The sequence below is a fragment of the Sciurus vulgaris genome (assembly GCF_902686455.1).
Source record: "Sciurus vulgaris genome assembly, chromosome: 12".
NCBI lineage: Eukaryota > Metazoa > Chordata > Mammalia > Rodentia > Sciuridae > Sciurus > Sciurus vulgaris.
In genome coordinates, this window is record NC_136473.1 from 95,650,070 (window position 1) to 95,677,239 (window position 27,170).

Genomic DNA, 27,170 nt, shown 5'->3' on the forward strand with positions numbered 1-27,170 from the left:
GGCCCACATCTGCTGATGGTCTTGTTGACCAAGCCCTGTGGGACTACATAGCATCACTGGGAAGTGCACAGGGAACATGCATGTGTCCTCCAGTCTCTCACAAATCCACCAGAATTCGATCATGAGGGCTCTACCCTAATGATCTTATCTAATCCTAGTCACTGCCCAGGGCCCCACCTCTACACACTAATCAGATTAAATTTCCACCCTGTTAATACTTCATGACAGGGATTAAACTTAAACCTGGGTTTCAGAAGTTAAAAAAAAAAAAAAAAAAAAAACATATTCTAGCCATGGCATCATTCTATTCTAATGCTGTTTCTCTTTTCCTCTTATTATTTTTCTCTGATTATCTACATATTGCCAACATTCAAGCATGATTATTCATGTGCTGCTGTATATTGTGCCTTTGATTAATCTCTAAATATTTTTTTAAAAAATATTTTTAGTTATAGATGGACAATACCTTTGTCTTATTTATGTGGTTCTGAGGATTTGAACCAGTACCTCACACATGCTAGGCCAGCTAGAAAACTTTCAACCATTAACATAATTAGAATAATCATGATTATAAAAAAATGTATGAACAGTGTAATGAACATAGATTTTCCAGGATATCACTAAAAAATATCTGGAGGAATAATTTTTAAATGTTGAGTAATCTTATAGTTTGACTTTCCAATCAATTGTCTTTCTGGATTTTACATTGTATTTAATGGAGGCATTATGTGGAACATTTTTTCTCAGAATTGAATCTTTCCTTGAAAAAAAAAAATTCTATTCTAGAGTCAAAATCTAAATTAACATATAAAAATGGTCTGATTAAAGTTCCTTATGAAGAAATACCAAGTTAGTTCTCGGTGAATGTACATTATTCAGTTGAGTTTTTCTACACCTATTTAACAACTGTGTTCTTGTTAAAGACCATTTCTTTTACACAAAGTGGTCCTAATCACCCCACTGGAACAAGTAGCATTACTTCCTAGTTATATCACGAAAATATTTCTGATCTCATGCCAGATATTTATCACTATTAGGCTAGAATCAACTGAATACAAAACAATGGTACAGAATAACTTGTACTGTCCTTTGATATATGTTCACATATGTTGAGAGGCTGTGGAAATTTACCATTTACTAAATCAGATCCACATGTTCCAGGGGTCAACATAAAAAACAGAGACGCTTCAACCAAATAAATCTATCATCACATTGGGCAAATTACAAGATAAAAGAATGTTGTACAAATTTGTGCAGTGTCATTTAAAACATATAACCCAACTAGAATCAGCTTCCACGGCGGAAGTGCAGATATGCAGAGAACTTAGGGGAGGTGGGATCCACTGAGCTCAGCCTTAGATGGGAGATCAGCTACGTCAGGGCAGACCTGGCTCCCTCAGCCTTACCTTTTGGAAATAAATAAATGCCTTTTCAAGGTTCATATTTGGAGGCCACTTTGAAAAGGCAACATACTTCATGGAAATTCATCATTCATAGTTTTGCTGAACACTAGGAATAAAGTCATTTTCTATTTTCACTTTTTCTTCTTTAAAAAATTATTATAACTTCCTGTTTTTGTTCAATTTCATGTTTCTGAATAACTATCTGAATCAATAATGGAAATTAGACTCAAAAAACCACATTCATTTCTAAAGGAATAGATGTATTACTAGAGAGGCCTGTGCAAAAAGCACTTATTTCAAAATTATTAGTTAACCACCAAACTACTGGAAAATTAAGCAAGCTATGTTAGAATTGTGTTTTTAATAATTTTAGTTACTAAAAAATAGCTAAGGAATGGTAGATTAATATACCTATATATTCAAAATTGTCAAAATTAATTATTTCATATATAAAAAGTATACTCATGAACAACAAAAAAGTCCGTGGATCATTCGCAATATTTTCCTTCTAATTAAATTAACTTACCAAACTTCAAGAGACATTTCCAGAATCATTTCAGTCACCTAAAAGACACAGTAATTAGATTCAGTCATAAAATGGCTAAATATTGAGTGTTAGATTATCTTTTATCTAAGGAAAAAAAATTAAGAAAAAAGCAACACAGTTCCGTGCAGACCCTAAATTATAGATGCATTTCAATAAATAATTTTTGCTGTTTTTTCTAAGTCTACTTAATAAGTCATTTTAACAGCATAAGAATTGCCTCTGACTGGTTGTTCTCTTCTCTCACGAAAATATGACTGAATTCTACACTTGCTAGTCCCAAAACATAAGAAACGCTTGAGACATATCAATAAGATATACTAAGATATTGTGCCTATGACTCAGGAGCTGCCTCAAGCCACCAAGTCAAAGGCCACCATGGCCAATAAACTAAAGAAAGCCTGAGTGAAAGTTCACACATGAGATTTTGTGACAAAAATCACATGGGGATGCAGTTAGCTGGAACTGGAACACTCACCCACGGTGGGTGGCAAGGCCAGGGCCAGCCAAGAACCTTCTTAAGAAAATTGGGGGTGCTCAGGTTTTTATGTTTTTAATACCGTCTGAACCAACCAAACACATCAGAAGTGCGTCCTGTCAATGAGGCACTTTTTGCTTCATGGAGAGCAACTAAGACCCACAGAGCAAGGGAGGTACAAAAGGGTTTCTTTCCAGAGACTGTAAATCTGTTATGTGGGGAAAACCTCAATGATACCCCTGTCATCCTACCAAATAGGTCACTTTAAATTGCCAGGAAACTCAGCTGACAAAATGCTTTGAAAGCCACTGTACATTTTTTAAATCATGAATTACTCTTATGATATCGCTACTTTAAGAAACACAGCCCAATTTGTTCAGTAACTTCAGATAGAACAGAATAGGCCTCTTGAAAAGTGAAGGGGATGTTTCTAGAACCATTAAAAATGTTACGAATTATTAAATTTGCTATCTTTCAGGTTTCAAGGGGTAGGAGGAAAAAAACAAAAGAAAAGGATCTTTTCAAAAAGGTTAAAATAAGTTCACTGATGGTTCTCAGTACTGAGTTTTATAAATAAGCAAAAGGTATTGAGATCATCTGTGGTAAAATTTGTCTCTCCCACTAAACTGTAAGCCTTGTCTTAAATAATTTTCTATTACTAGTTCATTGCACAGATTTGGCAATCAACGATGATCAATAAATATTTACTGAGTTCCTGTGCATGTGTGTTGAGGAGAAGCACATCAGGCATTTTTACATATATGTAATATATATATAGTATCTCATCTCCCCTAAAATATATAAAATACTAAAGTCATTGGATGGTCTGACCCCAATAGCAGTTTCTCTGTATGAAATTTAATAAACCTTTATTTACCAAAGGAGATTTAGATATTACTATTAAAGTTAATAAAATAATTAATAATCCTAGAACAACAGAATTGTACATGCCTGGGTGAACTGTAGTTCCCTGTAAGTCAAAGAGTGCCTGTCTATAAAATAATTGCACTTGGTAGTGATGCAACAATAGACCTCCTACTCAGACTGCTTCCCAGCATGTTATGTCTGATTCTCATTCAAAATTTTAACCAGATTCTTTCCCAAAGAGGGCTTGGTAAAACATTAAATATTGAATGAGGTTACTGCGGATATTCGCTAAGAAAAACAAGACATGCATATAACACATTCCAGGTTTTAAAGAAATACCTGAGAGCTGCCCTTATAATAGACAAGACTTAACTGTTTTATCTCCAGAGGGCAAAACCACCAGGGGCGAATGGAAATGAAATGACACTAGTACAACTAACACTGAGACCTTTTAACAAATGGAAAGTTTCAAAGCCAGAATTCCTATTGCAATGTGTCACCTCCTGACAAAAAGGATTCATGAAAAGTTTATTTCCAGGCAGCTTCCAAAAGGTTCCTAAACAATTCACATATTTAAATATTCAATGTTTGAATGTATGCAATGCCACTGGTCCCGAGAACTTCATAAATAAAAGTAACATTGACCATGTCCTTATGATTTGGATCTGAACATTCCCCAAAGTCTTATGTGTAAGCAAGAAGGCTTGATACCCAGCTGACAGTGCTGTTGGGAGCAGGGAAAACTATAGGCATGGGGCCTGGTTGGAGAAAGTAGGTCACTGAGAGCATGTTGTTGAAGGGTGAATCTTGTCCTAGGCCCCTTCCCCTTCACCTCTCTCTCTCTCCTCTCTCTCTTTGCTTCCTGGCCACTATGAAGTGAACAGCTTTGCTTCATCAGACTTTCCTCCATAATGTACTGCCTCATCAGACACAGGAGAAATAGAGCCAGTCAACCATTGACTGAAACCTCTGAAATCATGAAGTCAAAATTAAATCATTGCTCCTTTAAATTGATTTTCTCAGGTAGTATGTCACAGCAATGAAAAGCTGACTAACACATATGCTGCTTATGGTCATATTAGGTCCTCATGAAAGTGTCCCTTCTATGTTCATCAACAACATTTCTTGACTAAGGACCCTTTAAAGACAGGCTAAGAGAGACATGATTATTGTGTCATTTTGAACATTTCAAGAACATGTTACCATGGTTCTTGTCCCTTAGACTGGGATCCTCACTTCCTCACGTTGCCCAAACAGACTGCCAAAAATCAGGAGGAAATTTCTAAACACTTTCATTTGATGGACTCTGTTCAGACATGCTCCGAATCCCAACAATCACAATCTCTCCACACCTTTTACCTGGAATGTGTCATTCGATAAAAAAGCCACCAAAAAGGTACTTCCTATGAGGTATTAAACAATACTACAAACTATTTTCTACACTGCACAAAGCAGCTGTGTATTACAGACTTCCACACTGCTGTCTGCAGGGTGACCAAGTCTCCCAGGCTCCCCCAACCCCAGAATATTTCACAAGGAGACAGAAAAAATCAGAACTCTACCTCTTCCAGGAATCATAAATGTAAGACATAGGCTGTACCCAAACATGTTCTCATTAAAAAATAAAAGAAAATTCTTCTGTGCATTTCACAGTGGAAAACAATTTTGATGTTTACAACGAGAGATGTTCAGTTGGGAGAGCTGGAGGAACTGCAGGAAAGACACTATAAAAGAAATCTACCCCATTAATTCTCTTGCAAAGTTTCCAGGGTTGATTTGAGATAATGAAGCTAAACAACAACAAAAAAAAAAAAAAAAAAAAAAAAAAAAAAAAAAAAAAAAAAAAAAAAATAGAGCCTTGCACAGGTACTTTAAAATTATTACTAAACAGAGAGACACATGGGCTGGGGTTGTGGCTCAGTGGTAGAGAGCTTGCCTGGCAAGTGCGAGGCACTGGGTTCGAGTCTCAGCACCACATATAAATAAATGAATAAATAAAGGTCCAGCAGCATCTTAAAAGAATTTTTAAAAAGAGAGACACAATCAAATAATTTTTAATTTGATAAACTATCCTACTAGTAAAGAGTTGTTCAAATAGATCATGCTTTCTCTTATATACTCCAATATTTAAATGTTTTCTGTCAGTAAAATAAAATAAATATTGCCTCTGAGTCAATTTACTTAGCTTGTCTAGAAATAGACGGCAACTAATCAACCTGTTGATTTGGTCATCACGTCTTTCAAGAGAGTTACATTTTCTGCTGACTCTGTAATTACCTGACCTATTAGATAATAAAGCGATATTTTAATAGTAAAAGTCATTTTTACTAAGAATTGTCTTTCACGCACTGTAAATCCATCCCATGAAGAAGAAACAAAATGTGAGTCTGACAAGAAGGCACTTCAAGGGCAGAGTGGAAATTATCACTCTGCCGATATAAGCTAGATTGCATCTGTGCAGATTTTTCATGTTTAAGATCAAATGGACAGTGAGGAAAATCATTTTAAACATATATAATGCTTTTGTAAACAAAACTAGTATTTGGTGTCAGGAATCATGTCATCCAAAAATTTGGGAATAATCATGGCCAAAACATAACCCAAATGTGGTCATAAGAAATTCAAAAGAGAAATAATTATTTCTTCTGTTTCCATGTTCCATTCTATCACAGAGTTTCCTCCTTACATTTGATAATAATCTCAGGTTCCTCAGTTTAATTTTCTTTTCCTTTTGTGAACAACAGTGGAAATTATGAAGTGCTGCATAGTTATTAGCTTTCATACAATAAACCAGATTCCTAAAGCACTGCTACCAAACCTTTCTACTACCTTTTTTTCTGCAAATGGAAATCCTTCAGGCTCTGTGACTTTTCTCTTTATTTCCCTTCATTACTTTTATCTAAGTACTTCCAGATTTTCTAAGCACTTCACATAAGGATATTCATTTATCATTTCATCCAAAAAATTGTTCAAGTACCTATGGCTGGGTACATAAGCTCGATGTATTCTTTTTACTGATAGAACCTACAATCCAACAAAGGACCCCCAAGGATCCAAAAGTATTCTAAAATACTCCATAATGTAAGAGTTCCAACTGCAGAAGTGTATAAATACATAAAAAAATGCCCCACTTACTAACTGCAAATAAATGCATTGTCTCATCAAGCTGCAAATTCTTTGACCCACACTGAATATCTGATGGCCTTCACATCTTAGCCAAAGATCTCCCAAATTTCTCATAAAGTTATACCCTGGACTTAAGGTGGGGTTATATGGTCATAAACCCATAAGCCAAAATATTAGCATAAGTCAAAATATATTAATACACTTCACGTGTCACAACACCACAGCGTAGCAAAACAGTGTGCGGGAGAGTACACATCCTTTCTCCCAGTGACCATGTAGCTGAGTGGACACTGAGGTAACCCAGCTGCCTGGCAGCATAAGAAAGTATCATCTGCCTATCGCCAGCCTAAGAAAAGACCAAAATTTGAACTTCAAAGTATGATTTCTACTGAATGTGCATTGCTTCCTCACTCAAGCAAGGTCAGAAAACCCTAAACCAGACCATTGTAAATTTGGGGACCACCTACAGTCCTTTATCCCTCCCCGACTTTACTTTGTCTCCTTAACTTTCCTAAATTGTAGGCTTTGGTCTTCACACATCACACAGCATCTCAGTGACAACATCATGACACTAACCTAGCATTCTGAACTCGGTCACCAAAACCCCATGTTTTTAAGCCTCTCTGCCGTCACTTCTTCAGAATGAACTCATTCCTTTGCCATCATGACTAAGCAACAAAGAAAGCCATCAGACAAACACCACAGAAACCATGAAACATGGCTATTTTTGAACAATAATATTAACTTCTAAATAAAGATGGCAAATTAAAACACAGTGTAAACCTTGAGGCTCAAAGTACTGGCCAAAACAAACATTTCATCCAGAGAAATTAAGAATCATAATCTTTCTGCCTGACTTCAAAACCTTAGCATTTCCGTGGTTCTTTGAAGTAGGCTACTTGTGTACAAAAAACACGTTATAATTCTAAAGATTCTCCATCTTTCCATTTGAAAATAGGCTAGTGTGACTCATTAGTGTGACAAGCTCAGGAATGCAGGATTAGAGTATTCTAATCAAACGAATGACCACTAAATGTATAGGTTCTGCCAACATTTAAATAACATACTCACTTTGGTCGGTAAGTTTGAACAAATGAGTAAATTTAATATTCAGTAAAATCATTTTCCCAAAGCACTTGAAACAGGTTTAGTTAAGTCTTGTCAGTTACAATACCTAATATTTATTCAGTAATTGCTGGCCAAGCACCCTATCAGTCCTTTCAATGTATAACCTATTTTACCATAACCACAACTCTACAAAGTGGTACCATAGGGAACCCTGTTTCACAGCTGAGGATTCGTGGCAAACAGAAGGAAAATATGTCCCATGTCACACAGCTCATTGGGGGCAAATCATGATTCCAACCCAGGCAGCGGTCCTCTGACTCTGAGCCTGGAAGCCAGCAGGCTGCACAGCTGCTCTCAGATGGCAACCACCCAGCTCTCAAAACTCTGAGTGCCACACATCCAGCCTAGCCGAGATGTGTAATGCCAGCTGGAAAACAAAAACTGTCCACCCACACTGCGGTGACTTTCTCTCCCAAGAGAATCCTTAAAATGAAGTTGGGTGATACATCCGTCCAAGGAAGAGCTGCGTCCAGTGTGAATTCCTCTGTCCAACCTCAGTCGACCCTCACCACTAAGCCATCCTTTTATTCGACTCTGGACTGACAGAGTTAAGTTGGGTCACTCTGCATCCACGTGCTGGTTACTTTCCACAGTGGCTGCCACCACGAAGCTGCATTTCCCTTTTTGGTCTCAATATCCACATTCTCTGCATCTCCTACCGACTCACTTTTGGCTTGCTAATGCTTCTGAGGAAAAAGCCAAACCCTGTTGCTCAAAGCTCCCCATTACCTTATCAACCCACCTTCCATGACTCACTGCTAATCACTTAAGATAACATCCGGATTCTGATATCTGCGTTTAAGCCCTGCTGTGGTCTGATCTTAGTATTCTTCCTTCATGCATTGACGCTCTGCTCCATCACCTTGTCTAGACACTGTTTCCTGAGCATGCTCCTGTCCATTACTGATCCATGACTTCCATCAGGCTGTTCTGATGGGAACTGCTTCCCTCCCCTTCAGTGACTCAACCCCGATCCACACCCTTTTGCAAGAACAAGATTAAACCTTTGATGTCCACTGTAAGTCACAATGACCTGCACCTCCACTCCTGCCTGTACCTCTCTAGTCTTATCTCCTGTCAGTCTCACAACTTCTCCTACTTTATACTCCATCCATTACTTCCCTCCTTGCTGTTAATCAGCATAACTGGTAACCTGGACTTGAAAGTTGTATTAGTCAGTTTTCCATTGCTGTAACAAAATACCTGAAGCTGGGTACTTTATTTTTTAAGATGGGTTAGTTTATTTAGCATACAGTTTTGGAGGCTGAAAACCCCAAATCCAGCAGCCACATCAACTAAGCCTTTGGTGAGGCCCTTATGGCAGATGGCATCACAATGTTGCATGTAAGAGGGAAAATTCACATAAGACAGGAGAACCAGGCAGTGAGAAGGGCCAGTTTTTGTTCCTTGCTCTGCTCTCCCCAGAACAACCACTCACTCTGCAGACCAACATCAATCCCTTCCAAAGCAACATCCCCAATGGCCTAAGGACCTCCCATAAGGCCCCACTTCTTAGAGGCTCTGCCACCTCACAACACCGTGACACCAAACTTCCAACACATGAACCTTTGATGAATATTCTCAAACTCAGCAAGGCCTTTCTACCTGGACTGTTCTGCCCTAGCGGCCTCAGAGGTGCCTTGGTCAACCCACGTTTTTGAAACTGCTTATGTGAGACCCTTCACACACATTTGCAGCCTCCCTCATTTTCTTCCCTCGTTTATTTAGCATTTGTCACTATCACAATCTAGCAGAAGCATCTTGTCCTTACTGAGCTTGCTTTTCATCTGTTTCACTGGTAGAATATTAGTTCCATGACAACATGGATTCTTACCTGTTCACTGTTGAATGGTCAGTGCCTATGGAGTATCTGCCAATTATTGGAGGCTCATAATTCTCACTGCACACATTGCCTATGCTATTCATTGGCACTTCAAATTACCATGCATAAGCTCTGAACACTACGTAATGATATGCTAAGTATCTGGGAGTGAAGTATACTATTTCTACAACTTGCTTTTCAATACATCCAAAATGCAAGATGGATTGATAAGTGACTAGAGAAAAAAATAGGTACAAGCAAATAGAGTAAAATGTTAATTGCAGGATGTAGGCGACAGGTATATTGGCTGTTCATTGTGGAAATACTTCAACTTTTTATGTTTGAAAAACGACATAATAAAACTTAGGGAAAAACTCTTAGCACTTTAGAGAGGATTTCTCTGACTATACAAACTTTAGTGCTGAACAACTGATCTCCATTACATCTCTCTATTGTATTTTCTTCATAGTATTTTTTACCAGCTGATGTCCTGTGATTCTTTGGCTCATCACTGCCTCTCTCCCTTCCCTAATTAGAATGCATGCTCTCTGGAACTAGGATGCTATCTAGTATGTCCTCTGCTGTTTGCTCTTCACCTAGAATATTGCCTGGAACACATGTTTAATAAAAAAAAAAAAAAAAAAAAAAAAAAACTTCTTAAGTAATGAATAAATGCATTGTGGAACTGCTTACTGCATTATCAGTTTATAGATAAATATCTATTTTCCAAACAAATTATTCGTTTCTTGAAAATGAAAAGGTTTTGCAGCTTTCATAATATTTAGCAAAAGTTTTAGCAGTGCAATAAAGGTTCACATTCTTCTCATAATAATAAATAACACAAGCTGTTTACAGGTCAGTATTTTGAAATTATATAATACTATGCAAATGAAAGATTTCTATTCTTGCATTATTATATTTAGCTTTCATATCTGTAAAATGGGAACAATTACAAGCTTTTTGGTGAAGATAGCCAAATGAAAATAAGGTAATTTTTCTGGACCATACAATTTCATAAATGTCAAAGAAGCTTAGAAATAATTTAAACCTAAAACTTCATTTTAAAAGAAGATGAAAATAAGACTCAGAGAAAACAAATGCCAATTCAAACATCTGGAGGGAGATTATGAACAAAGACAAAGTAAGAATCCAATCTCCAGAGTTCCAGTTTCAACTGCAAATGTGTAGAGCGGGCCCCTGGGAATCAGCCATCTCCATTTGGAGGCTCTTGTTGATTCTCCAGCTGCCTCCTGGCTAGAGAGATCCCCCTGCTGACTTAGTATTAACTTTCAATATTGTCTTGCCTTGAAGCATTTGTTCTATGCCCCCAAAGCCCAGTGTTCTTTTTCTCTCCCAGATTGCCAGAAGCACCTCCAAGTCCTGTGTCTGTTCTCCCATGGACTCCCGCCACCTGTTCTCCTGCTGCCTCTGTGCGTGCCCACCTAGAACAGAGCTGGGAGGCTTGCACAGGGCAGCCCCACATGGCGGAGGGAAGACCCAGGGCCCTCCACTCAGATCCCATGCCCCAATTTACCATTCTCCCCAGGGCCACCACGGCTCACCGAAGGACTGCCATTCAGAAACCAATTTGAAAGGACCCTTGAGCACAAAGTAATGAAGGAAAGATGTCTGGCCAACTATTTCTTTCTCAGGCACACTAAAGAAAATAATTATGTAAGCTACTTTAAATGCAGGAATGTGGAAAGCCTTATGTAAAGCCTGAGGCTTATATACTTAACCAAAGGAAATGACAGAAGAGAGGAACTACATTTTTGTCCAGAATATCTTCTCTGAAATCAGTTTTGTACCATGGACTGAAGTGCAGGAAAGTAAAAAGTTTCTTTGGGAAAGGCTACCTTGCTTACAAAATCCACAACAAACATTTTCTGAGAACCTTCCCTAGCAACGTGCAATAGGTGAGGCCTGCAGATCTCAGCCTGTGACCACCTGTAGGTTCTTTACCCTGCACTCACCACCGAGCCTGCCAAACCCTTGAACTTGCCGCCTCCTCATCTTGCTCTCCCCTTTCAGGACTCCACGTTTTTTGCAATTTCTTCTGACCAGAATGCTCGTGAACCACTTCTCAGCCTGCTGATACCCTATTCTTTTCTCGAGATATAACATTTATATCCAAGTATAGCATTTATGTACTACTTAATATGTACTGCACCAGGCACTATTCTGAGCTCTATATGTATGTAAGCTTATAGCATATACAGGATTTATATATTGTAATGGAATTATCATTACACATTTAATATATAATAAACTACGTAGTTAATATGTAGCTAAAAGTATATAGTTGTTTCAACATTAATATATTTTATCAAATTTTAATTACATTCATATTTAATATTCCTACATCATTACATGTATATATTAGATATAAACTAAATTTAACAATTAATGATAATAAATAATTATAGTGATACAATAATTATTAATAATATATAACTTATTTAATAAGAATAACATTATTCTTATTCTTTGTATCATCATAGGATGATTATTAAATAAGTTAAATGTATTAATGATTATTATATTACTATAATATTATGATTATTAAATAAGTTAAATGTTAGTATTGATTATTAAATAAGTTAAATTATTAATTATTCCCCTATAAGAACATTATCTCCATTTTACAGATGAGTAAGAGAGGTACAGAGGAGTCAACTAATTTCCCAAAATGAGTGACAGCAGCGATCCTTTAAACATAAATAGCCTGACTTTAATGTCAAGGTGTTAACCTCCAGGTTCCCTGTTCAACCTGTTCAAAATCACCCACTAATATGCAGCCGCTCCCGGCTCCCCACACCACACAATCTTTCTTTTTCTGTCTTCTCACTACACCCTACACATACCTCATCGATATTCATTTCACTGCACCGTACATTCTTCTTATCACACGTGTGCACCCCCTTTCTTCGGACTTCTCATTCCAACCCTTACTTTCACCTCCACCCCAGATGAAGACCACCAAGGGAAGAACTTCCTATACATCATTCTTTACACTCCTTGCACAAACACAATGCAGGTACCTGGTAGGTCTTCGTTAAGTGTTTATAAAATGAATCGATGCAGTAGCGTTAAAAAGTGCCGGCAGGAATGTGGTGAGAGTGTACCTCCTGGCACTGCATGGAAGACATGCTCCCTGGAGGTACGGAAAGGTAGAGCAGAGTGTCCTCAAGGTACCCGGGTGACCAGGTGCAGGGCTAGAAAGACGCCCTCTGGGCTTCACATCTATTCATAAACGTTAGCCGCTGATGAACTCCAGGCGTGTGCAATCAGTGTTTCAGGTTGCCTGACCTATAGAGCCATAATTTACAGCAGGAATATGAAAAGTTAAGTCCCAGTGAACACCATAGATAATTATCATGGACAAGGAAGTGGGAAGAGGCCATCACGGATGTAGCAGGAGCAACGTGGAGGAGGTGAGAGGGAAGGACAGGCAGGTTTGGTGGAATGGAAGACCTGCAGTCCAGTCTAAGGATGATCAAACCCAGCGTCTCTTTCAACAAGAAGACCACGACATGTTCACCAGCCTTCACATGCTGGTCTACCCACCGTGTCATTTCTCACCATTAACTCCCAAGTTAGCTTCTGACAGAATTCAAACTCCAGTGAGTATTTTCTGTATAATAATTACCCTAAGATGTTACTCTTCTTAAGTAACTATCAAAATTTAGAAATCCAACAAACATAGAAAGATCACAATAATTTGAACACCATTCTTTTGATGCTTCACTGCTTTGGCCTTTGTTTGGATTTTCCAACATTTTCTTTGAGCTTGCTGCTTGTTCTCATTCTCTCCTTCCCTCTTCTTCTCTCTCTCTCTCTCTCTCCCTCTCTGACACTCTGTTATTCCTCTCAATTTTGCACCTCCCTTTATCATCCCAAATGATTTATATAGACCTGTCAATGTAGTTCAAAATATCGTTAATCTTAATGTTATTGTTTGAATAACCAAAGAGATTAATGCCTAGGTTAGGTTTTCAATGCTGTGACACAACATCTGAGAAAACAACTTAAAGAAGGAAGAGGTTTTAATTTGTGGTCTGCCAGTTCCATTGCTTTGGGCCTGAGAAGCAGAACATCATGGCAGAGGAGCATAGCGGAGGAAAGTTTCTCACGTCATGGCAGCCAGGAAGCAGAGAGAGAGGAAAGGGCCTGGACAAGATAGAGTTCCAAGAACAAACCCCCAAGGGCCCACTCTCTCCAAATAAGTCCTACCTCCTGGAGCTTCTACCACCTCCTAATAATCCATTCAACAATGAATCCCACAGTAGATTATCGATTGAGGAGGTCAGAGCGTCATGATCCAAAACGCTTTCCCCAATTCCCACTTCAGGACACTGATGCACTAGACATAGGAGGTTTTGTGGGGCTTTCCATATCCAAACCATAAAATGCCTCAGGAGCATTCAGCGTAACATCTCAACCAAAGTTTTATAAGTATCAGTATAAGAAAAGTTTTAGGGCAGGAACTAAAAGGGAAAACAAAATTTTCTTTAAAAAACAAACAAAACTAAATATTCTATAAATAAATAAGTAAATACAATTTTAAAAGCATTAACCCAGCTTTCTAAAATAAAGAGATTTTTATCTAACATTAGATTGAAAATAATTCTGCTGCATTACATACTTGGTTGAAAGTAAAAGGAACTTCTTTCTTCTCTCCCACTTTCATTGAAGATATAGGAAATGTTGCGGTCCCCAAAGTTTCATCCATGACATAATTGGCATCCATTAGCGTGATCTATAAAGCAAAAGGAAGAACACATAAGTATAGTTTCCCAGGAAACTTTGGAAATTATGTCTAAAATCTCTACTGATGTTTTTAAGAAATAAAATGTTTTCAAATAACATTTAACAGTCCCTGAGGTCCTCATTTCTTTTTTTTTTTTTTTCAGTTCTGGGGATTGAACCCAGGCCTTCGTCCATCCCATGCTAGGCCAAAGCTCTATCACTGAGTCATGTTCCCAGTCCCCAGAGGTCCTCAATATTTAACTTGTAACAATTCTTTCCTCTTTTTCTTCTAAATACTATATTGTCTAATATAATAAGATTTTTTTATATATTTCCAATTGATCCATTCAATCGTGATGGTTAGAAAATGGAACTTCAGTCCCTATTTGAAATATGACAAAAAAATGAATGTTAAAAAAAAAATCAATACAATTTCCTTGGCACAGAAATCTATTTTATATTATCTTAAAAGCTATTGAAAATATTTTTATTCTATTGCACAAGGTTCTCTTCCTGATAACAGATATGTTTTCTCCCAAGTATGGGAGAAGGATAGAAGTCTCCCCAGTCCCGTTCAGCAAACTGAATTTCCCACTGGAGGCTCATAGGACTTGATGGCGCCATCTGAAAGGTAGTCTACCTGCTGCCAGCTTGAGTCACATCACTTACCTGAGGATGAAGAAGGGAACAGAGAACAAACTGAAGCGTATCTCTCTACATGAAGGATGGCCTTTAAGAATGCCCAATGATCCACCTACCTCCAAAATATTTTCCTGATTAGGATCCAAAATAAATTCAAAGGTCTCATTCCACACAGGGTTGATGTCATTATTGAAGTGTCTTGTTCTCTTCCTCCCATCAGGGGTTGTGGAGATGAAGAGTTCCACATAGGGATCTGGAGTGTCAACTATGGGCAGTAAACACAAATGAGGAGGAGACAAAAATGAAATTCCTAGTTCCTCATTTGTTGTTATTAATATATCTTGTCACATTCCCTCTTCAATGATTCCACCAAATCCTTGACTACCTTACAGCATTGCACACACTCTACTTTATGGGTGGGATGATGCATCTGTCTTTTCCCACGAGACTATCAACACCTTGAAGGCAAGGAGCCTATCTTCAGAACCCAGCAATGGAAAGCAACTATAGTAATAGGGAAGGCCTCCTAACTTAAGGATGTGACTTTTTTCCTTTCTCACGTGGTCATTCTAATAATAAACACAAAAGCCAATATCTAAGGGTTGGCTGCTAGAAGCTGCATTAAGCACTATGCACACTTTGGTCTCGTTTAAACTCCATCACATTGCTGTAAGGTGAGTTCTTTATTCTGGTGTTGAGGCAACAGGAACTGAGATGTGCGATCTATTCATGTCACATAGTTACTAAGCACCAGAACAAGATCTTGAACCTGGTCATCCGACTGCAGCAATGTCCTCCTAAGGACATCGTGCCTCCCCCACCCCGCCCCACTAACTGCTATGGAAAGAGGAGCTGGACTTCGAGATTTGGAGAAGGGAGAGAAAGTAAGAAGAAAATGAGTGACAAAGGTGACAGACGGACAGGGAAAGTGGTACCAAGGTCCACACACATGAAATGTAAGAACTGAAAGTAAAGGAAAAAACAAAAATAACGGTTTCTGAATTATTAGTTCTCAAAGTGAACTTTATTGTTAATATACTTTGTGCTTCAATGACTATGGCCATCTAATAAGAGAATCAATGTTCTTCACTTAATTTCTTAAATACCACTTTTAGTTCTTCCACCTAGTCTTCAGATTCTTTTAAAAAATTGTGCATTTTTTTAAATGAAAGAAAGATTATCTGCAAATGGAACACCAGCATTCGAAACTGTCATTTATTTAATTTTCCAGTCTGAGCTTATGCATATTGGTCAAGGCAATGGGTCTCCAAAGAGTGGTTCTCACTCTGCCTGGGGTCTTGTAAAAAGACAGACTTCTGACCCTTGTCCCCCAAGAGCCGTAACAGCACACCTGTAGCGGGACTAGGTGAGTAGCCTGACACTGATATGGGCCGTATCTAGTCACACACTTGATATCATATTTTAGAGAAACAGGCAGTTATTTCAATTTCTAACTTGGTGCTTACATTTCTCAAAAGGACCATGAAAGACAAACCATAAAACCAAAAGAATGATCAGGGAAAATGTTTAGAGGAAATGGGCCAAAAAGAAATGCTTCGACATCGGCCACCAGGAGATGGTTGCTCCTTTTTCTCAGTTACGTTTCTGCGACATCTCCAGTGCTCTGAACGGCACCAGAAATAAAGCTACGTGTTTAGAATGGCACGCAGATTATAAAGAAGAGCATGTCTTCCCCTTTGGAGTAGAAGTAAATGTATTTCATTTTAGAATATGCAACTGATACTTTGAATTACATGTAAGGAGAAAACTATAGCCCTTCCATGCCAGTGGGGCTGGTTCTTTTTCACAGGGCCAATGCGCTTATCATAATGTTTTCTCATCACTTTCCCAGAAGTATTAGGAAAAATCAAAGGCAAGAGAAAGCCATCTAGAATATAAAAACTGTGTGGGAAGGAGAGGCATGTAGATGGCAGTCACCATTCATTCCTTCAAAAAATATTTAAGTGCTCTCTATAAACCAGGAAACTGTCCATCAAAAAGTAATTTGATTTTGATAAGGAGTTGAGCCCTAACCTGCAAATCTGCACTGTGAAAGTGAGTCAAATGCAAATTGCCTAATTTTAAAAGCAAGGTAAATGGGAGACAAGCAGATACACTACCCGGTGACTAGTAACTCAGTCACTCAGACCATTTCATACAAATAAATTATGTTAAATAGTAGGTGGGGGAACTGACCCTGGAGGCTGGATCCTCATTTGAATGTCTGAGGAAGAGGAAGGACAGGTTTTCTTAGACCACCCAAGGAAGAGGAAGCAAAGAGTTCCTTGGAAGGAATCAGATAGAAAAAACAAGCAGCAAATTCAAGCAACCTGTCAATCCATGATAAAGCCATCTTCTCAGCCAGCTTAGACTCTCAGTGGGGTAAATACTGTAACACCTTCTAACTCTATTGACATAAAGAAAAGACCATAGAAAGAAGGTAACTGAAACATGTTGATCTGTCAAAACATCGACAGACTTATTAAAAAAGTTGGAATCCAGTTTAATAGCATCACTGGTACGCTTCATATTTATCTTCATTTTCAAATAAAGTCAGTATTCTAAAATGATTGTCAATAGTGACAATTTCGCTGGGCAGGGTGATGTACACCCATAATCCTAGCAGTTCTGGAGATTGAGGTGCAAAGCCAACCTCAGCAATTTAGCGAGACCCTGTTTCTAAAATAAAATACAAAAAGGGCTAGGGATGTGGCTCAGTGGTTGAGTGCCCCTGGGTTCAATCCCTAGTACCAAAAAAAAAAAAAAAAGTGACAGTTTTTCTACTTTCTCCTGTTGCTTCTTTAGCAAGAGACCTTAAAGTTAAGATGTCACAAGGTGACAGCCCTCGCAGCTGCAAATTCGATAGAGCAATCTCAGCCAATCCTAACCTCTGCAAGGTGAGAAGCGTCTGTAGCCATGGTAGACACTACAGGATGAAAAGAAATTTTAAGAGCCTAGTCTAAAAATAGATGATGGGAATAGATAAGTGAGCTCACTCTCTCAGTCTAATCTGTAATCATCATTGGCGTGGTCACAAAAAAGAATTAGAAGTTTTAAAGAGGAAATACTTAGCCCAGTGCTTTAGATAAGTTCCTAGAAATATATTGAGAAAAAAAATGTAGGATGAAATTATTGTTTTCCTCCTACATATTTACTTCATGGCTTTGTGAATTCATGCCCAAAGGGCAACTGGTTAAGACACAAACTGAACCTCACGTTGATTATTTCCAGTGAAACAGGTGGTGAAGCAAAGAGGTAATGTGTGGGCAGAATCTCCTTTACAGCTCATCCTTTTATCTAAATCTTGACAAACAAAAATGATGGGGGTGTGGGATGCAGATCTTTTTTATTCCCATAAAGATGACATGAAACTACATGCACCAGAAATAGCTTCAGAATTCCAGGATTGTAAAACTTACTCATAAATTTCAGTAGTTTAAGGAGCTCCTGCCCAAAATAATAGCAGGTCAATCTTTCATTTCAGCTTTGCTCAAGTAATATGTTTTGTGATTCATGATAGGAATTAACAGAAGCTTCCTAACTCTTAGTTTCACTCTTCTAAATATTCTTTATTTGCTTTCTGAATTCCACCGTACTCAGTAACAACTTAAACTCCTTGCCTGTAATATGAATGACTAGTAATGGGCTGTAACTCTTGTCATAAATAACAATCACAACAAAAAGTTCCCAATGGAGAACTGCCCCCAAATGCATAGTTGAAATATCATCCTTCTGAATAGCTATGGTCCAGTGATGGTGTGCCTAAAACAGAGTTTCTTACAATTCAGTCCACTGAATTATTTCCCAGAATCATCTGCAATGTTTGTTAAAACTGCAAACTGAAATATACTCCATGTTTGTATAAATATGTCAAAATAGACTCTACTGTCATGTACAACTAAAAAGAACAAATAATTTTTTTAAAAAAAATGCAAACTGAAGGCTGGGTTGCAGCAAGTGGTAGAGCACTTGCCTAGGATTCCCAAGGTCCTGGATTAGATCTTGGGTACCATAATAAAAAAAATTTTTAAAAATATGCAGACCTCTGCAATCACATTCTTCAGCATGGGCTTAAAAATCTGCATTTCCAACAACTTAATCAGGGGATTCTTTTGCACTCATTTGAAAAACAAAGGCTTAAGAACTAGTAAGGCATAATATCAGAGCAAACTAAATAACAATAATAATAACCCCCACAGAAACATTTTGGCTCAAAGAAGGTAACAGGCTTCTTGGCCTTCTGTCAAGGCATTATTCTGCCTGTAGACCAGATTAGGCACAATTCTGTTAGTCACTTCTGTTCCTCTCTTGCCACTAAGTACATTTTCAAGTGTCATGTGAAGATAAACCCAAGAATAAGGTAAATGGGGGTATGCTGGGTTACAACCTGTTTAAGGTGAGGGGCTGATGATATTCCAATGTTATGCATCAATTATTACCAAACTAGGAATGCCAGAGTAAGACCCAAACTAAATAATTATTTGGTGAAAGTAATGTCTCTCAATACTAGTCACAAATGTGGTGGTTCTTTTAGAACATTAATGATTTAATGATAATGGCAATCAAACATGGAGAATTTACAGCATCTTTAGGATTGCCAGACTTTCAATACCCATGTTCTGAGCTACCCAAATTGTTGCCTAAACTCTAGAATAGTGATAATCAGTCCCACTGTAAATGCGTGAATCTTAAAAATATGTTCATTTTTTTAATGTAAATTTTTTCACTGAGGGAGAAAATACAGGAAGAAAAGTTGGCAGACTGTATAGTCTGACTTGTTGAATTTTTACAAAATGAATTCACCATGACACCATCACTCAAATAAAAATAAAAACATTACCAGCACCTTGGCAGCTTCCCTCAAACTCCTTCAGTCTCCAAAACAAGAGTGACAACTATTCTGCCTTCTATCAACAGGGAATATTTTTGCATACACTTTTATCTTCATGTAAATAAAATCTATTTGTAAAATATACACCAATATATACTTCTGGGACTGGATTTTTCTGCTCACCATTCATTTTTAAAGATTCATTCATATTGACATTTATAATGTGTAAGGGAATTATCAGATTTTATATAGTCTCAAAAATACTCAATCTGTCCTCCCCCTATTAGAAGGCCGACAACACAAACAATATATATGAAATTTTTTATTCCAATAATTTTTTCCTAAATGCAAACCAAAACATAAACAAAACAATATAAAACAAAAAAACTAAAAGTAAATTGAATCATTTTTCCTAACTTTCCTATTTTATTTATTGGTACTGAAATTTCTAGCTGTCAGAGCTAGAATCTTGAGAGTCATTCTCTTTTCTTCAGAGTCTTTACATCCAGTCTGTCTCCATGTTTTAGCTTTCAAACTTCTAAAATGGCCTTTACATCGGACTCCTTATTCTACTCAAAATACCACTGCCCCAGCTCAACTAAGCAATACCTCAGTCCTGGGCAATTAACACAATCTTGTTGTTGCTTGTTTTTAAGCCACTCCCCATAATGCCACCCCAGTTTATGAAGTCAGACCTAAACATGGTGAGAAAAACTTCACAAGGTCCCTGCCACCAAAGCTAGGGCCCCCCCTTCCAGTCGGTGGCCCTCCTCCATCACACTGGAACATTGCCCTTCCAAGTCCACATACAGGCCCAGAAGTATCCTTGAAATTGACAGATACTGATGGCAGAAACATTCATTCTGCCATAAGAACAGTGCCATACTTTGACTTGTGTGTATCACTGTTTGCTTTGATGCTGATAGCTAAAAGTCATTTGAGTCATTGTTCTTGTCCTGAGACTATCCAAGATAAGGGTCCCAAAGACTGTAACAGTTGAGGGAGAAGGGGAATGAGATGTTCTCTTCATTCTTTCCTTATCTAGTACATACTTCCCCAGGAAACTATTTGGTTGTTCTGTTTTCTATTAGATAAAACTGGCAACTGTAAACCATGTTCTGTAGAGGTTTCATTTACATACATCTCCATGAAATAAAACAATTCCATATACAGCTTCAACTTGCTGATTAGGCATCCCCAGTCCCATCAAATATATGAAGAAAACAAGTCTCAGAGGCACTTTAGAGAGTCAAACAGGATGCATGCATCCAGTCTTTCTGAACCCAAGACCTTTGCTCTGTCCAATATACCAATGTTGATAACTCTGCCTATTTTTGCCTCTGTTAAACAATACATTCCATGATGACATAGACCACGTTCTTCCTATTCACTACTGTATTCAAGAGTCTAGCACAAATTTTAACATCACAGGATACAGTAAATATTACTGAGGGGACAGATGATGGCCTAGTCATAGCAATGCTGCAGCAGAGGTGACCCTTGTCTTGGCACAACAGTCTTCACTCCCTAACATTTACTCTTCAGTACTACTCTTCAAACACTCATGGTTTGTCCTTCCTCCATTTATTTATATTTTAGTATAATCAGTGTCAGGCATTTCCTCCAAGAGTTTTGGTATTTAACTTCCATTTCCAAGTATTAAATGGGAAAAAAATCCTGAATCTCAGTTTACCTCCCTTAAAGAATTTCTTTACAGGTAGCACCTCCACTGCCACCAGAAAGGGTTGGAAATTGGAATTGCAATCACTATAGACACTGAAGGCAATCCCTGGGATTAGCCAAAAGATCAGAAAGTGGAAAAACATAGCTAAATGTAGGTTTAAAACACAACTGAAATTTTTGTTGTTGCCTCTCTTGCCATCTTCCCTAATGTCTATAATACCTGTTTGAATAAAAACAAAAATATCTTTGTAATCAGTATCTGTGTTTGCAATGTATGAAATATTTTTAATCTAGGACCATTTCTTAGAATCTCTTTAGGTTGAACAGAAAGAATAATTCTTCAGAAATTCCCATGCAGTGTGATAAAGCATAGTAATTTATTTATATGATTCATTTAAGCTACCAGGATTTAGTTATATGTAGATTCCATTCTACTATAGACAAGAATAATTATTTTTCATTAAAATGGAAGTTCTCAATCTTGGCACTGCTCATTTGGAGCTGGACAATTCTTGGATCTGGAATGCTATCCCTGGCTTCAACCTGCTAGATGTCAGTAGGAACCCCCAATTTTAACAAACAAAATGTCTCTGGATATGGTCCAATTGACTGGGAGAGACATAATCTTCCACTAGTTTAGAACCACTGCACTAAAACAAAGCAAACTCTCTCTACCTCATATCTCTTCACTAGGAGAAACCAGAAGACAAGCAACATTTCCTAAATAATGCATATTGGACATACCATGTCAATCCCATTCCTCAAATCTTTTCTTAAGATTGTTTCCCCCAAATCTAAACATCTCACATGCATCCCAATATTAAATATCCACTTAAATTCTAAAGCCTATTTCAATTTTCATTCAACCTATATAGCCTTCTTTGAAACTAACGGCCAAGATTTTTCCCAAAGGTTATTTAAACCTATTTATTTCGTCCTCCCAGACAAAGTTGCTGCAATAGTAAGCAACACTGAGAGACAGGCTGATCTCTAGCCCCCAAACACAGCAGGCTGTGCAAATCTGGACTGTTTACTTAACATCTTAACTAAATTCCTTCATCTGTAAAATTGAATGAAAATCACTCATATTTCATAGTGTCACTGAAATGAATAAATTAAGTAAAAGGTAAAGTTCTAAGGTCTCTGCTTAATATTTTCATTTACTTAGCAAATACTTTCATTGTGCACCGTATGACACAATGTCCTTTAGTTCTCACAAGAAAACCTGCGAGGAAGGGGTGATTATTACCCCATTAATCAGCTGATGAAACCAAGACATAGCACAGCCAAGTAACTTGCCCAGATTCACATGGTTAACAAGGAGTGGAAGGGAGATTTGAACCTGAGTGAGCGGTTCCAGTGTCCCTGCTGTACCAAGGCATGTTTCCTCTACAGTATAAAATATACTCAATAAAGTTACCTACCACCAAGGTTTTTTTTATTTCTCTTATCCTTCCTCAAGGGACTGAATGAGTACTAAGTACACAGCGGACACTCAGCCCTTATTGATGAGGATATTGATAAAGGAATCTTGCTGGAGTAAACCCTGGAATCACATTTCTTTCACATTTCTTTTCCAAGAAAAATCTCAAAGTTGCTATTCAATTTTGCACCTAGAGATACGAATTACCTTTATACATCATCCAAAAGTAATTCTGCTGGAATTTTATCTAAAACACTTCACTAAAATATTTTGATCTATCAAGTGGGATATGAAAATGGAAAAGGGCTTCCAGGAAGTCAGTAGAATTTCAAGGACCCTCAAACTGAGCCTCAGCTAAATATTACCAGTCATTTTAGTCTCTATATACTTTTTTTTTTTATGGTGCTGGGGATTGAACCCAGGGCTTTGTGCTTGCAAGGCAAACATTCTGCCAACTGAGCTATATCTCCAGCCTATACTTTTTAATTTTAAGAAAAATTTTAAGACATTAGGACATACTAAACACATGATAAATACTTTCACATAAGTGCTCAGATTCTTAGAACAGCAGAGATAATCTCTATAACATAGAACCTTTGCAGACATACTTTTCCTTAGCAATTTAAGAAACATTTAATCTGATTTTTAATTTAATTCCATTAGATTTTAATCATCCCTTTCAAGACAGAAGTAGTATAAAGTTTTGTTTTGGCAAAGATAATCTACATAAGTATACAAAAAGAAGGCTGCATATTACTCAGTTTTAAAAGTTTTTAAAATTAATATTTTCCTTCACAGAACATTAACATGTGAAGGCACATAAATAAAATATGAAAGGTAATTTAAGAGGAAGAAGCTCATGTATGAGATATGAATGATAAGGAACTAAATGAGTAGGATCCACCATGCTAGGTCTTGATAAAATGTATAGGACATGTGGACTATGTTCTCATGAGTACTGGTGAGTCTCTTCCATCCTGATCAGATCATACTTTTACTGCTATCCAACATACTACTGGAATATACTTCTGTTTATTCTATTGAATAAATGGAATGCAAACCCAAAGATCCATTGATGTTATTGAAATATCACATAACACTATTATTTACTGTATTCATCAGACCTAAAACACATAAACACAAAAAGTAATGAAATTCAAATAAAGAGGAAAATGACTAAATGTACTCAGAGAACCATTTGACTTTAGAATAAACTAAATGATGTTTCAAATGGACAAGGAACAGGAGTGCCTTTCTAACACATTACATTTCTCCATTACGCAGAAAATGAAAGATAAGAGGTGTGAGGTAGACATGTGTCGTGGGACACTTAACTCATCTTGAAGTTATCTTCCATGGAAAGACCATTGGGAAATAATTTCATTTTATTTAGCGTTTTTAAAATCCTGGGTGGATACTCAAAAACATTCCAAACACATTAGTAAACTATAACTCGTGTTCAGTCATAATCTAGTCTGATACTAGGAAAATGCTTAAAGTAGAAACTATATACTTCAGGGCATCAAGGAGCTTCAAGTCAATGGCAATGTGAGTTATAAAAAATAATATTTGAAATTCCTTAATTAATCTAAAATATTAATTAACCCAAAATTTTTACAAAATTTTTATATGTCATACCTCAGAAAAATTCTAATTAGCCATGGATAGAAATAACAGAGGTATTGATGATAATCTATAAAAAGTGGAACATAAATTTGCTTTCAAATTCCCAATTGAGGAAAAAAGGAAGCAATATTCAAGAAGAAAGGAATCATGGCACATTTTCATTTGTTCTGCTCATTTTTCCAAAAATATTTTTCCACTAATGTTTTTAAAAAGCAAGGCACCACAGTTCCAGCTTGAACAGCACATGGCAACACTCCCATGGCCCACAGGGGTTTAGGGGAAGTCAGGACAAGCTGCCAAAGAGGCACAGGAGCCAACTGTGCCTGAACAATTTCAGAAAAAATAGCTGAATACCAAAAGTATCATTCTACTCTTTCTTTCTCTCAAGCTGAGAGAGAAGGAGCCATGAATTCGCTCAAGGTAGGAATTCAGAATGAAAAGATTTTGTCTTCAAAATGAAAAAACTGAAAGTTTTCCAGAACCCAGGATACCCAAAGGAATACCCTTTTTGCCATCAAAGTTAATGTTTACAAAATAAATGTCTTTATGTTGATGTATGAAATAAATTTTTAAATAACGGGTAATGCTTAATGAGCACTTGCCACAGATCACACCCCACACATGTAAGTACTTCACATCTATCAACTCACTGAATTCTCACAACATCTCCAAGTCCAGGGAAGAAGATGAAGAGAGGGTAGAAACTTGTCCAAAGACATGGGGCTTTAGTGAGTTGTCTGGGGACCACACTGGTTCACCAATATACCCTGCCTCTTTCCTGGAGCTTCTGATCACTTTGGAATTCAAGAATGGATATGAGAGGGAAAATTTATCTTCATAGCGAGTTCCAGATGCTCTTGATCCTGAAGATGCTCAAAGATTAAATAGATAAGGCTTCTCTATACACATATCCAATACTCCTCCTCTCATCTCAGCATTTATGAATTGGAAGATTGAGGTATAAGCTTTTCCCCAGCACATTATTAACATTCTGTGTTGAGAGTCAGGTTCTATTAAGGGTATGAAGCTGGGTGGTCTTCCAGCTGGGTTTGAGGATGCTGCTTCAAGATTGGAGAAAAGAGGGCACTTTTTCTAAAATTCCTACAGTTTTTGAATTTTCTTGTATTTTTACAAGTGTTAGAAGCCCATGCTTCTTATTCACTGTACACGGCTCGCTGACCACAGATGGACTCTGGTCTCTGAGCACCATCACTCTGAAGATGGTTATAGGGTCTTCTCTCTGGTATGGTGCGTGGACTCTGGAGAAGATTTTTCTCAGAGGTATTTCATTACCTGTTCACAATGGAAAGCACCCCACCATTTGGTATAACTATAAAGCACTGATAAAAAGACCATTTTTTAAAAGTGGAAGGCCAGCATCCATGAACACAACATTCAACAGAAGGTTGGATGCCAATAATAGCTAATGCCAAGGCTCACCGCCGACCCTACCCCTAAGTGTCTAGAATTCCTGTGGGTTCCAGGCCACTCAAAGTGTCTAGAATTCCTGTGCGTTCTTGGAGAAAGAACACTCCAAATTACTATGATTTAGAAAAACCATGTGAGATTTCATAGTACTGAGTGTAAAACAGAGAGTGTGTTAACTTTAAGGGTAACCGTTCCCTAGGACAGCAAAGATGTACACAGCAACCCAGCATGATTCACAAAGAATTAAACACCTGCAAATATTTCATACTCGATAACCACTTTATATCTGAACATGTAGCCAGAACAAATTGTAAAGGAGCTTTTACACCTATTTCAAATGGTCTTAGTGATTCTCAATATAGCCATAAGGTAGCACAAAGGTAAAGTTCTCCATAAATTCCCACTGGAAGGCATGCGTCGAAGATATTTTAAAAGTGTTCCATTCTGTTTGAATCAACCTGGTTTTGTAGTTATATCCAGTGAAAGCAATAATGATTTCTTTTTTTTTTTTTTTTTTTTTGCGGTGCTGGGGACCGAACTCAGGGCTTTGTGCTTGCAAGGCAAGCACTCTACCAACTGAGCTATCTCCCCAGCCCAGGATTTCAATAGCTCTATGGGTTTATCTGAACTTCATGCAGTAGACACACAGAACACAGATAAGCCTCATCTCAACTGAAGCTCTTGGAAGGAGAGAGTAACATTTCACAATATCACAGTGTTTAAAAGTAGAGTACCTAAATCATGTTGCCTTAGTTACTGGACATGTTTTGAATATCACAGAATCACAAATTAAGTTGTGGGAGCATGAAACCCTACTAAAATGTTGATGGAAGATACCTCTACATCTATGAGGAAAAGAGTATGTTTGTGAATATAAATGTGCTTATAGTACCTGACATATATTTTGACTATTTGACTTCAAATAGGCATTGTGATCTTTGGAACAATAAAAATAAATGATTTTTTTCCAAAACTTGCAGTCTAGTCTGATCATGATCCTAGTATCAAAGTCAGGATTTAATAACGTAATAACGTAACAAGTTTAAAGCATTAGTGTTTATTTCTATGGATCTTTTCAATAATAATGTAGCAAATCATGATTGTCTTCATAGGAATTTAAAAAATAAAAAGTGGGAAAGTGCTCAATGCATTTCATTTTTAAGGAAGTAAAATTGGTAAAAAAAAAAAAAAAAAAAACAAACTCTTAGGATCATTGCTCCCTTACAGAATGCTTGCAGCCTTTGTTCTGCTCAGGGGCACTGTGGATGTCAGGAAAGCAAACAAAACAGAAAGGCTTCTCAACCCTGCCTCCCAAAATGTGCCTATGGGTGAGCACCACCTGCCTCACTCCTAGTGTAGAAATGCACAATTTTTGCCCCAAACTTATAGACAAGGAACCTGCATTTTGAAAAACAGCCCC

General features: G+C 37.5%; 1 protein-coding gene across 5 annotated transcripts in view; it reads right to left on the bottom strand.

Moving 5' to 3' along the window:
• Window positions 1–699: 699 nt before the first annotated feature.
• The window catches only part of LOC306642182 (cytosolic phospholipase A2-like), a 106,198-nt gene continuing 79,727 nt past the window's right edge, over window positions 700–27,170 (bottom strand). For 4 of the 5 annotated variants that reach the window (XM_079107749.1, XM_079107747.1, XM_079107746.1 and 1 more), the window contains 3 exons: window positions 14,876–15,024; window positions 14,014–14,127; window positions 700–1,967 (listed from right to left, as the gene is read on the bottom strand). In XM_079107749.1, coding sequence (XP_078963875.1) covers window positions 1,926–1,967; window positions 14,014–14,127; window positions 14,876–15,024 — 305 coding nt within the window. In that variant the 3' untranslated portion in view covers window positions 700–1,925. The remainder of the gene's footprint in view (window positions 1,968–14,013; window positions 14,128–14,875; window positions 15,025–27,170) is intronic. The other variant, XM_079107745.1, reaches the window with a different exon arrangement.